The sequence below is a fragment of the Lissotriton helveticus genome, chromosome 9, assembly GCF_964261635.1.
Source record: "Lissotriton helveticus chromosome 9, aLisHel1.1, whole genome shotgun sequence".
Taxonomy (NCBI): domain Eukaryota; kingdom Metazoa; phylum Chordata; class Amphibia; order Caudata; family Salamandridae; genus Lissotriton; species Lissotriton helveticus.
Window position 1 is genome coordinate 441227732 of NC_136070.1, and position 13849 is coordinate 441241580.

General features: G+C 44.8%; 1 protein-coding gene across 6 annotated transcripts in view; it reads left to right on the forward strand.

Annotated features, from left to right (window-relative positions):
• The window catches only part of KLC1 (kinesin light chain 1), a 406453-nt gene that overhangs the window by 342129 nt on the left and 50475 nt on the right, over window positions 1-13849 (forward strand). For 4 of the 6 annotated variants that reach the window (XM_078660246.1, XM_078660244.1, XM_078660247.1 and 1 more), the window contains exon 13: window positions 13351-13479. In XM_078660246.1, coding sequence (XP_078516372.1) covers window positions 13351-13479 — 129 coding nt within the window. Of the gene's footprint in view, window positions 1-13350; window positions 13507-13849 lie in introns of all 6 variants that reach the window. The other 2 variants (XM_078660245.1, XM_078660243.1) reach the window with 1 other exon arrangement.

Below are 13849 nucleotides of genomic sequence, written 5' to 3' on the forward strand. Positions count from 1 at the left end.
CTCCAACTAAAATTTTCTCCTCTGACCCACAAAGTTCACGCGACAGCAGTACTCAAACTTCTGATCAGGACTTAGTCAATCAATCAAATGTTACTTCTAAGAAAGATAATAAGGAGGACCGAATATATTCCTTAAAAAAATTGTTTCAAGAGGAGCCCCTAATAAAAACTAAAGATTACCCGATCTTTTCAGTGCCAAAGAACACTAATATGCTAAAAGAAATAGATGAAGGAGATGATACAACAACTCATCGTCCGGTATTAGTTGAAGTCGGAGACCAAATGTCCCCCAAAAAGAAAGGTAATAAAGAAACAAAAAGAAAATTAAGAAATAGGAAACCACTAAGAAGAATAAATAAAAAGAAATCAAGTAAAATCAGATTTAAAAATTCAACTAACGATCACAATAATGGAGAAAGTGAGTCGAACACAGCGATAACTGGTCCAATATTGGCAGAGGAATCATGTGAAACAAATAACAAATTACCCACGAAACTATTGAATCTCAAGGCTCCTGAATATATACCTTCCAGAATGAAAAGTAGTAACGAACAGACACATATTGAAAGCAGGTCCGATAAGATATTATCTACTGGAGGCCACCAACCTATGACTAAATATCTGCAGTTTGAAGAACTTTTCCCAACTGATGATTTACCACTCAATAGAGGAAGGATAATCAATCTGCTGCACCAGATCTATATGCTGAAATCCATCACGAGTAAAGAAATAGATTTAGTAACATTCCCAATTAAAGAAAATATGAAAATCGTGAAAGTAGCTTTTTGGTCATCCGTTGTCCCTGGAATCATCGTAAGGGAAAAAGAAACATTACACAAACATGGTTACGATGTCATAGAAATATATCCAACTAGGAATTATACAACTAAATCAACTGGTCTCCAGAATAGTCTCTCTGATACCCGAATAAATAATTGGGATTCAAATATCTCTGAAAACGTTGATTCGGAGCGAATCAGTTCTAGGAAGGATATTCTGAAAATCCAAGTACAAGATGGCCAAAGGAACGTGTGGAGCCAATATCACGAAGAAAAAGAGGTCAGAAAAATAACTGAATCTTGGGCTTGGTTATCGGAGGCCTTAAATAGCAACAAACAGGCTCTGCGATTGCATTCTACTGTTTAACAACAATTTAAAGATTACCTCATGGAATATAGCCGGAAAAACCATCAATAAAATGAACATAGCTTTAAAAAATAACCCTGAAATTTTAGCCATGCAGGAAACATGGGCTGTAAAATCATTCAATCAGAAGGGTTACTATGTCTATGACATTCCGGCTATAGCAACAAATAGAGGTCATGCCAAGGGTGGTTTGGCTATTCTTTTGAGTGAGGGAAATCAATGGTCCCAGGAAATAATCAACTCCAAATCAGATAATTTCCAATGCATCAAGGTTATGTTAAAAACAAATAATTCTGACCAAAAAAAGGCACTTCTACTTTTTAACATGTATATTCCCCCAGGCTCTGTTCATGATGCTACCTTCGTAGAAACTATTGAATCAATAACCAAGATAATCGAAGAGCGAGATAATACAGCGTTTCTGATTGTGGGTGACATCAATGGGAAAATCTCTAATACAGAAATTGGTAAATGGGCTGAAACGTATGAAGATGAAGCAATTGATTTGCCTATCCCGATATTCCCTAAAGGAAAAATTGCGGACAAAAGGGGGAAAATGTTATTAGCACTACTCCCTAGCATCAATGGGTCAATCTTGAATGGATGTGTAGAGGGTGACAGACCAGCCTCTTTTACAAGACGTGGAAACAGATCCCTCTCAACCATTGATTATCTAATATGTAACATAGAGATAGTAGACACATTCCATTACTTGAAAATTTATTTCACAGACGATAGTGACCATGCGCTTCTTTGTTTAAATACAGGATGGTCGCTACATTCTTCCACATCGAGTCCAATTATGTATCCTAATGGGAATATTGAAATTAATAAAAAGCAAAGACGAATTTTTTGGAACTCTGGGACCCTAGACTTTATTAATAGAAAGATTTTACAAAACAATCTCTTATTGAAAATATATTCGGAGGATCAAATAACAAATTTTGAATGTATAATGACAAATCTTAAGACAATTCTGCTGAACAGGGAAAATCCACGTCAAAATAAGATTTATAAGAATTCTGATGAAAATGCCAATAGGAGGAAACTCAACAAACTTATACGAGGACAATTTCTAAATTATTCACCTACAACGCAGCTAGAGATAAATAAATTAAAGAACCAACAAAGAAAAGTAAAGAATAGCAAAAAACGACGGCTACAGGACAAAAACTGGGTGGATATTCACGAGGCGGCAAAGCAATATAACCAAAGGAAATATTGGTCTATGATAGCCAAAATAACTGGGTCTAAAAAGAAGCTTCACGCAATACCAGTACCACCTCATGAATGGGAAGCTTACCTAACTGACCTATATAAAGCAAACTCAACTCAAATAGAAAGTAATGCTGCTGAACATTGCATGGAAAACAATTCAATATCAATCGAAAAAACTACAGCCTTTTCCATTGAAACACATATTAGAAAAGCAAAAAACACTTCTGCGTCAGGCCCTGATTTGATACCGATTAAAATTTTGCAATCTAACCCCAAAGAATGGAGTCAGATACTAACATCACTGTTTAATTTTATCTTTTGCACCAGAAGAATACCAGAATCATGGCAGGGAAGTACAATAATTCCCATTCATAAAAAAGGTAACCAAAACATAGCTAGTAATTACCGGCAAATTGCACTGATGGACGCAACAGGCAAAATCTTCGCTGCGGAAATACTTGATAGATTAAAAGACTGGTGCTTTTCGAAGGGAATAATACCTATGTACCAAGCCGGGTTTCGCCCCAATCACTCAGTAACAGATAATATCTCAATTCTTCAAACTATACTTGACAAATACATTGGGAGGAAATCGCAACCAGTGTATGCTGCATTTATAGACTATTCCACCGCATTTGACCGCGTTGATAGGTCAACATTATGGAGAAAATTGAGAAATCTGGGGATCTGCGAAACCTTATTACAATTAATAATCATGTTACACACTAATACCTGGTCCCAGGTGCAAATGGGAAGTGAGAAAGGTCTGACGAAACCAATCAACACTATGAACGGTTTAAAGCAAGGATGCCTTCTTGCACCAATTTTGTTCTCGCTTTATTTGAGCGATTTACCATCATGCCTACAACAATGCAACAGCTTGCCCCCGAAGGTTGCTTCTCAGAGCATACATGCGCTGTTGTATGCAGATGACATAGTTATGTTAGACCTTACTCCCTTTGGCCTCCAAAATTTATTGGATTCCTTAAATGTTTTTTCGAAGGATCATTTTTTAGTTCCAAACTTATCAAAAACTAAAGTGGTAGCGTTCTCTGGCCGGCAAAAAAGTGCCAAGTATTGCTGGAGCCTTGATGGGACAAGAGTAGAGGAGGTAGAAGAATACACCTACCTTGGGAGGATTTTTGCAAAGAACCTGCAAAATTCTAAACAAATAATCAATCTAAAGAAAAAAACTGAGATCCATGCAGGGGCGCTCTCTAGGTTGTATACTGCCACAGGGAATAGACATTTCTCCTCTCTGCTCAAAGTGTATAAAGTAAAGATACCCTCGGTCCTGTCATACGCAACAGAACACTTACCAATATCCCAATGGTCTTTTATGAACATAACAGAAGGAAAGATCTTGAAAAGAATATTAAAGGTTTCAGTATCAACACCTGTGCAGGCTATCAGACTGGAATTTGCACTTACAAGCTCGTACGCCACAGCTGTGGCAAATGTCATCCGATGGGCCTATAACATCTTGCATGCTAAAGAAGGATCACTAAGATTCTTGTTAAAGACTGAGATATTTAATTTAGACTCTCGATATCTTAATTTTTCCAAGAATATGTCTGAAGCATTTAAAATTGCAAACCTTACAAAAGAGATCTTGTTATCCTGGTCAAAATCCCAGTTAAAACTTTTCTTGAAATGCTTTACTCCAAGGTTAAGTTATGATCTTGACTTTATGCATTGTAGTAAGCTATCTACGTATAAAATGTTCATAGAGTCACTGGAATACAAGCAATTGAGGCCATATTTGGGGCTATGTCTTACTCATGGAGCTAGAAGGTCCATAACTATGTTGCGTTTAGGCATCTTACCTGTTTCCGTCTTCACATCTAAATGGTCACCAGGTCAATCTCCTCTATGTAATCTTTGTTTAGGTGGTGATCAAGACATTGTGCATATTTTATTTGTTTGCCCTAACGCAAGTGTAGTTAAAGCGCGGACAAGATATCTTCAACCAATATATCAAAAATGCAACATTACCACTGTAAATAGTTTAATATCTTTATGTAAACATCCAACAGAAGAATGGGTTTGTTATCATTTCTATAAATTTTTAAAATCTTTTCTAACTTTATATTGATGAGAATGCATATCTGTTGTAAATGTTTTTTAATTTTGTGGTGCTCAGCTGAGTACCAAAGCAAATAAAAACTTTTTTGACTTGACTTGACTTGAACTCGTTCACCAATCTCGATTAATTCCCTTTCTTGGGCTCGTTCCAAGGATTCTCTACTTAATTCTGACTTTCTGATTTCTTTTTCGGTTCTTTTATGAGCTTCTTTGCGCCATAACTCGATGGCATCTTTCTGTGACTGTCTGGCTTTCTTTTTCCATAATGCTTCTTCTACTCGCATGATGCACTCGGCATCCCATGTACCCGATACGGGCCATCTATACTTTTCTTCTAACTGTTTGGTATACTCTACCCATAAATCTAGATATAATATGGCACTTATGCCATGCTTCTGATACATAAAATGACCTGGACTGTCCCTAGGCGGAACTGGAACTGCTGCTTCCAGCAGACCCTTTCTAGTTTTTAACTGACGTAACTTAGAAAACAAGGGCATGACTGGACTGTAATCTAGACACAATACAATACACAATGAACACGATACTTATTCCCCATTCATACCACGACATTAAAATACATGAAGAACATTTAAAATAACAGTTCGGACAGAATACTACCTGGAATACGGAACACAGAATACATGAATTTTCTCGGGAACAGAACTGACTGGAACAGAAACTAGATGCACTGCTGAAACAGTACGAAACTTACCGGTCTCATACAGAGACACGTCAGGACCCGCATCCACCGAAGTGGACACTTCGTTTGTGGGTCTGTGTACCACCAACCCACGGACCAGAGTCAATCAGATTGACCCTGTCTAGATACTACCCCATTAACGGTACTCACCGGGCAGCAAGAACGGAAGGCCTCGGACTGGACTGGACTGCTTCGACGTCGGACGGACGAACTTCGGACTTCTGTTACGGGTGGGCCTCCGGATACCTCGGACCTTGGACTCTCGGCTTGGGCTCTGGTCGGGACTCGCCGCGTTCCTCCACCGCCTCGTCTGGATGCTGGACCGCCTCCTCCGTCTCCTCCGTGGGCCTGAGGGATACTTGAAGCAGAAATATCTGCACGTGCACGGTATGGTTCCGTCACGGCTGCAGAGGGTCAGGGGGCCGGCGTGGCTTCACCGGCGCGTGGGGAAAGGGCAGGTCCCTGTTCGGGCGCCATTATGTGGTAAATAAATAAATAATACCTCTATTTTTGGATGAATAAATGAATAACAGATAGCTCAATAAATAAGAGTCAAGATTCGAGGTAGTAGGAGTTTTGCAGGTTTAATACAGCATAAGGACAGGAACAGGACAACCTGCATAGGAATAGGATGGCAGGGCCCAGCAGCTGCTGGGGCTGGATCTGGGATGAGCGCGCTAACATTTAATAACAATACACGATCATATATACTAAAACAGTTGCATTACAATACATACGATAGGCGGAGCAGTGGGTGTGGTCAATAGCAGTCGCGAAAGATAAGGGTGAAAGTGGGTGTAACAGAGGCGTATACATAGACATGTGATGCAAACGTAACAGAATATGTCATGAATGGGGCGGAAACCATGGAGGGGGCTACCTGAGGAGCCGGGACCTCTAACCTGATGGTGCGCGCAAACTGGCAATGACGTATTACTAGGAGAAGCTGGGGGCTTCGAACTCTGTGCTAGGAGCAGAGACTGAAGTCTGGAGAGTCAGGGCGACATGTACCTAAGCAGTATCTAGTATCTGATGTTTAGGGAACATGTTGATATGAACTAAGAGTCAGGAGGGGAGAGGCTAACGGACTCTAAGACTGGAGCATGCATTATTCTATATGTAGTGCGTGATGAAGAATATTAAATGACCATTAAATGCAGTATTTCTCTTACATGGAGACGTAAAGGCTAGACAATGACGGAAACTATTGATGCGATTCAGTAGCTTTAGGAATGCAGAGAAGGAGGACTGAACTGATAACTGGATTCATAACATACTCTTGGCAGACTCAGAGGCAGAGCCAGGCTGAGCCGGGCACTGCGAGGCAGGAAGTAAGTGAAGGGTCGAGGATACAGGTGGGGGCTGTATCGCTCCTCAGCGAGGCTTCAGGAGACAGGAGACAGGAGCTGAATCTGGTGTCCAGGCCCTTCTGAGGCCTAGAAACGGGGACTTTACAATGGAATAACGTGCACACTGAGAAACGTGGCAACGTAACTTTACATAGGCCTGATATTCGTAGTATTCACGAGAACTGGAAACTGACATACTAGAGATGGACACAACTGTAATTGCGTCATTAATCGAACATAGGGAATGCATATGCATATTTAATCATGCACACATAACATATGATGGAGGACGCGTAGGGACACAGAACATGGCAAAATTTACTTTTCCACAGCACTTTGAATAAGTTAAGGGAATCAGAAAGATACTCGCTCAAGCCCTTGCGGAAGGGCGGGATGCAGCACGGTACTCTATTCGATGTGGGCTGGATACCACGGACATGCTAGGCAGGGCGATTTCCACGACGGTGACGGTTCGCCGCCACGCCTGGCTGAGGTCCGCCAACTTCTCGGCTGATGTCCAGAACACACTCATGGACCTGCCGTTTGATGGCCGTCGCCTCTTTGGCAACAAGGCAGATAGTGCGCTTGAGCGTTTCAAGGACTCCAGGGCTACGGCCAAGTCCTTGGGCCTGTCGGGCCAGCACCAGCAAACTTCTGCCTTTTGCTCCTTTCCTGGCCAAGGAAGGGGGCGCCCCCTCACGTCCTGCCAGTCACGGGCCGCAGACTACCATCCAGCACGGCGGCGGACGTGGTAACTGCCGTGGCGGTGCCAGGGGACAGCAGCGAGGCCAGTTCACATCCACCCCCGCAGCATCTGCCTCAAAGCCTTTCTAGTTCGAGCTTTCAGGCCCATTTGACGCCAGTGGGGGGCTGGGTTCGCCATCACCTCCTCCACTGGCGCACCATCACATCGGACAGGTGGGTGCTGCAAATCGTCCGAAGGGGCTACTCCCTCCCCTTCGAGGCGACCCCCTCCAGCCATGCCACCCCAGTACAACTGCGTGTCGGGGGATCACTTGCAACTTCTGCAAGAGGAAGTTACAGCCCTCTTGGCCAAGGGGGGCATCAAGCGCGTTCCTGGGCCAGAAGTAGGGTGTGGTTGTTACTCCCACTACTTTCTGGTTCCCAAGAAGGGCAAAGGGGGCCTGCGCCCTATCTTGGACCTGCGAAACATCAACGGCTTCGTCCGTAAGGAGAAGTTCAAGATGCTGTCTTTGGCTCAGGTCTTAGCTGCCCTAGACCCCGGAGACTGGATGGTAGCATTGGACTTGCAGGACGCATATTTTCACATCCCCGTCCTGCCGGCCCACCGGCGTTACCTGCGGTTTACGGTAGGCCAAGAGCACTTTCAGTTTACTGTGCTCCCCTTCGGCCTTACCAGCGCCCCTTGGGTGTTCACGAAAGTGATGGCGGTGGTCGCAGCTCATCTGCGCAGATTAGGGGTGTCAGTCTTCCCCTATCTCACCGACTGGTTGTTGAAGGCGGGCTCGCCCCAGACAGTCGTCAGCCACCTCCAGACTACGGCCGACCTCCTGCACCTGCTGGGGTTCTCCATCATTGTGCCGAAGTCACACCTGTGTCCCTCTCAGAAGCTCCTCCTCATCGGAGCGGTTCTGGATTCGGCGCAGTTTCGGGTTTATCCTCCCGAGTAGCGGGTTCGGGATACTCAGGCTCTGATTCCGATCTTTCAGCCTTTATCCCGAGTCTTGATCAGGTTGACGCTGCGGCTTCTGAGGCTGATGGCCTCCTGCATCCTTCTGGCGCATCACGCCAGGTGGCGGATGCAGGCTCTGCAGTGGGACCTGAAGTTTCAGTGGGCCCAGCATCAGGGCAACCTGTCCAACCACGTCCTGATCTCGGAGGGCACTGCGAGACAGTTGCAGTGGTGGCTCACGGACCGCGATTGGGTCAGCGGCAGATCTCTCTCCCTACCCCAACCGGGGCAGGTAGTGGTGACGGATGTGTCCCTCCTGGGATGGGGGGGGGGCACATGAAAGAGAGGGAGATCAGAGGCCTCTGGTCTCCGGTGGAGTCTCGGCTCCATATCAACCTTCTGGAGCTGCGGGCGATCCGGCTTGCACTGAAAGCCTTCCTTCCCTCTGTCCGGGGATGTGTACTGCAGGTGTTCCCGGACAACACCACCGCCATGTGGTACTGCAACAAACAGGGCGGGGTTGTGGACCCTTTGTCAGGAGGCTCTGCGCCTCTGGCAATGGCTGGAACACCAGGGCCAGGGCGGACGAACTCAGCCGTCTGTGCATGATGGATCACGAATGGCGTCTGAACTCAGACATGGCGCAAGGTTTCTTTCAGCAGTGGGGAGAGCCTTGGTTAGATCTATTCGCCACAGAAGAGAACGCGCAATGTCATCAGTTCTGCCTGTTGGAATTTCCAAGGCGGCACTCGCTCGGAGACGCTTTTCGTCGCGAGTGGAGCTGCGGTCTGTTGTACGCCTTTCCGCCTATACCACTTCTGCCCAGAGTGTTGAAGAAGATCAGGTGCGACCGGGCCCAAGTCATCCCTGTGGCTCCGGACTGGGCACGAAGATATTGGTATCCCGAGCTACTCAGCATGTCAGTCGATCCCCCGATTCGTCTGCCTCTTCTGGAGGACCTTCTGTCACAGCAGCAGGGGACAGTCCTCCACCCGAATCTGTCCAGTCTCCACCTCCATGCGCGGAGATTGAGCGGCGACAGTTGAGGCCATTTGACTTGCCTCCTGAAGTCTGTGATGTCATTCTGGCAGCCAGGCGTCCCTCCACAACATCGGTATACGCCTGCAGGTGGAACAAATTTGTGACATGATGCACAGCAAAGGCTGTGGATCCCCTTTCTGCCCCTCTTTCAGAGGTTCTCCTCTTTCTTCTTTCTCTTGCCCAGCAGGGCTCTGCTCTGGGCACTATCAAAGGCTACCTCTCAGCCATTTCAGCCTTCTTAAGGCTTCCTGATCAGCCTTCTCTTTTCAATTCCCCTGTTGTAAATAGATTCTTGAAGGGCATCACTCACATGTTTCCTCCTGTTCCTTTCATGATGCCTCAGTGGGAGTTGAATCTTGTTCTGACTTAATTGATGTGCGCTCCCTTCAAACCACTTCACAATTGCCCTCTTCGTCTTCTTACTCTTAAGACTGCATTCCTGATTGCCATCACCTGTGCCAAAAGAGTGAGTGAGCTCCAGGCTCTCCCTTCGAGCCACTTCACAATTTCCCTCTTCGTCTTCTTACTCTTAAGACTGCATTCCTGGTTGCCATCACCTCTGCCAAAAGAGTGAGTGAGCTCCAGGCTCTATCTTCTAAGCCTCCTTTTCTTTCTGTCCATCCGGACAAAGTTGTTTTAATAACGTGTCCTTCTTTCCTGCCCAAGGTGGTTACAGCCTTTCACATCGGGCAGTCCATCACCTTGCCCACCTTCTTTCCGCCTTCGCATCCCTCGAAAAAGGAAGAGAGGCTCACCCGTCTGGACCCAAAATGTGCGCTCTCATTCTATCTGGACCGCACACGCCAGTTCGGGGTGGACGACCAGCTCTTTGTTGGTTACGTGGGTGCTAAGAAGGGACGGGCAGTGCACAAACGAACCATTTCTCGATGGGTCGTTTTGTGCATAAAGGCTTGTTATGAACTGGCTAAAAAGGAGCTTCCTGTGGGGCTGCGTGCCCATTCCACTCGGGCCACAGCGGCTACTACTGCCCTGGGTCAGGGAGTCCCCTTGCAGGACATCTGTCAGGCAGCTACGTGGGCCTCGCTGCACACGTTCGCTAGACACTACTGCCTGGACATCCAAGTCAGGAGAGATGGCTTTTTCGGCCGTTCTGTTCTCCAGGACTTTCTGGTGTGATCATTGGTTCACAGACCCACCACCGGGGTTGGTATTGCTGGGGTATCTATTCTAAGGTAAGGAATCGAACACTAACCTGTTTCTTTCAGATGCACAAGTTACTTACCTTCGGTAACGATATATCTGTAAGAAACAGTAGTTAGTGTTAGATTCCTTACCGCCCCACCCATCCTCCCCGTTCTGCAACCGATATCTAGGGTTACGGTTCTTCCCTTTGAGGGCCCTAGTTTCATGGCACCAGTGTCGGTTTTTATCATGGCTCTGCGTTTCTGGCGCGGAAAAGCTGTGTAGAAGAACTGACGTCAGCGCGCGAGGGCTGCGTCTAAGTACTCCGACGTCATTCCGGCGCCGATGACGGGCGCGTAGCCGCAGACGACGCCTACTGACGCGCAGGGGTACTGCTACGCAAAACTTTCTGGATCCAGTCTGACGCCTGGGGATATTCTAAGGAAGGAATCTAACACTAACTACTGTTTCTTACAGATATATGGTTACCAAAGGTAAGTAACTTGTTGTTTACTGCAAATTATACAATTACTATGTACTCACCCCACAGCCTGAGTTAAAATAAGTGTTAAAGTGGCTCTATATCGTAACACTATTCTGTTAAGAGGGGGACATGCTGGGATTGCCCCTTATTACCTATTTTATTTTTGTTGCCAGTGGGACCAATTACTGAGGTGTTGAGAATGGCTTGGTGAACTGGGGGGTGGGGGGGAATGCATATTTAGATACCTGCATATTAGAGTGTTCCACAAAGTTAAAGATATTCTTTGAGGTTAACCTGGGTGCTACTATTGCATCCCTAAGGGAGAAGGTTGCCTTTTCGAAGTGCTTGCTGGTGGCCCCAGCAAGCCGTGTGGCAATCACAAAAATGGTTGTGCTCCCCAGACAGGTAACTAATTTGTGTACTTGCCCGTGCTGGTCCCGATGGCTGTGTTTAGGGACTTGGATAGCCTTTTGGGGGAGCTGATATGGAGGCAAGGCAGGAGACCTGTTGCATTGGCTAAATTAAAGGCACCTATATATAAATGAGGGCTGGGGCTCCTAATGTGGCACTCTACAACCTGTCGGCCAAGATTCAGTTTGGGCTACATAGGGGACAATATTTAACATATACTGGCCCTTATAACATACTTAAGACACACTGGAACATTACTGATATTGAACCCACAGCTGTGGAGTATATTCGAATCACTTACACAATGGGTGATGCGGGACATAAGGTAACTCCGTTTTATAAGGCCCCTACAAAAGACTGAGCGAATATACAGCTATAACAAGCAAAAGATGGAATGTGTGCCTCAATAGATGTGTCACAGAGAAATAATGGAATTCTGTTATACCCTAACACCCTAGGGTCTCTTGGAATGGCCATCCAATTTAGCATCCTTCACAGGGCATATTTATCCCCAAACATATACCCTCCAGCCCCATCAAAGTACCTGAGATGTTTAAGCAATAGGGCTGGCTTCTGGCACATGTTCTGGGACTTCCTGGTTATAGTTGATTATTGATCACAGGTTACAAGTATTATGTCAATATCTGGGCGTGAAAACATAAATAACCCTGAATGCTGTCTTCTGGTTCAGTTCCTCTGACAACTGACCGGCAGGGCCGTTTCCTAGTTTCTAGATCTTGCTTGCATGGTGGCAAAGCATATATTGTCAGGAAATGGAAGCCCAAAATGGCCCCACCCATTAAGGGTTGGCAACTAGAGCTATAAAAACTGTCTAAAGCTGAAACTAACTTGTTGCACTTGGAATAAGTTAAGGGAATCCGAAAGATACTTTGTCAGACCAATGGGATGAACTACTGGCCAAAGTTGAGGATCCAAATAAAGATGTCACACTGTCCCCTGAACAGCTTGGGCAACCAGCAAGTAAAACTGCTGATTGTGTTGGCAACACAAACCCCTTCATTCATGAAAAAATGTAGACCTGAATGGCGAGCCTAATGATTGGATACCCAGTATATGATAGTTACAGAGTATGGTATGGCTTGGCACCACCCTTACCTGCAACATAATGCAAGTGACTCTATGTACATATTCTTGCTTGTCGGAAATATTCACGATACACACAACAGCCCACTGTTTGGTTTTAGTTTGCTTTGTTAGGTTGATGATATTTTACATCTTTTATATTACTGAGATGCAAAGATTAAATAAATATTGGGAGAATTAAATGCACATACGTCTGAATAGTGACATAAAATGAACATACCAATATAACGCTGCTACACAGTAGGTCCGATTTTTCTAATGGAAATAGAACGTATCCTGCCAAATCATAAGGTATGATGATATTTGCTGATCCGTGTGATTGGGCTAAGTGACTCAATAAAAAGGTATGTCGCACTAATAAATGTACTGTCAATGTTCGATCATTCTAAAATACCAATAAAAAATCTGTTTAAATAAAATAAATCCTTGATGCTACACAGTTGGCAACTACTTCACTCCTAATCCGTCTGCTGACAAGTGACACTCAGCGGCGAACTCCAGCTTCCCTGGTGATTTTGTCCCCCCATATAGCAGCACGCTGGCCCGATAGCAAAGGTGGCCAGGCTGGAGTTACGATCTGATAGTACTTTGGGGCCCAGGAGAGGAGAAGCACTTTTAGCTACAGGTCTCTTGTATTCTTTTATTCACTATCCGATGAAAGTCCTGATATCGGTCTTTCTAGTTCACATCATGTGAGATACTCTCGTTCCCCGCCCGTCACATCTGACTCTAATCCAGATAGCAAGGAAAATATCGAATCTATCTGGGGTGCAACCAATCTTAGTCCAAGTACCTGTTACCTCACCAAAGATTTTTGAAATGAGAAATACAAAGAAATAACACACATTAATTTTTTCATCTTCTAAATCTAAAGGAAAACTCCTTCAAGCTTGGTGTCACAGATATAATTGTGATATAGTAGAGTGTTAGTGTACTGTCAACTAGTTATGCCTTGGTTCACTGGTGATTGCAGTTTGGTGAAGTAATCAAGTATGCTTTTGTCTGGTACACAGGGTTTGGACAATGTTCACAAACAGAGAGTTGCTGATGTACTAAATGATCCTGAGAGCATAGAGAAAAGGCGAAGCCGTGAAAGCCTTGATGTTGTAAAGTACGAGAGTGGGCCAGACGGAGGGGAGGAAGTGAGTATGAGCGTAGAATGGAATGGGGTAAGTACAGTACACAGTCTGAGAAGTAGCCAATGCAAGAACAAAACGAATGTGACTTTTATACTTACTTAACATGTCATTGCTAGAAAGAAATCACCTTGGCTGTGTCCACTAGTGCACAGATGTTTCTCAAAATCAGATGTGAAGAGATTGTATTATTTTTGTACATGCTTCACAGTAGATTCTTCTTACAGTGGCGTGATGAGAACATTTGTGTTTTTTGGGAGGAATTGATAAACAGGAACAGCCTAGGTTTCCTATTATTTACATACCTTTTTGCTGATTGAGTGTCTTGGTGTTTTGTTTTGTTAGTCATTCTAGTCTGTAGGTTGTTGTTGTTAGA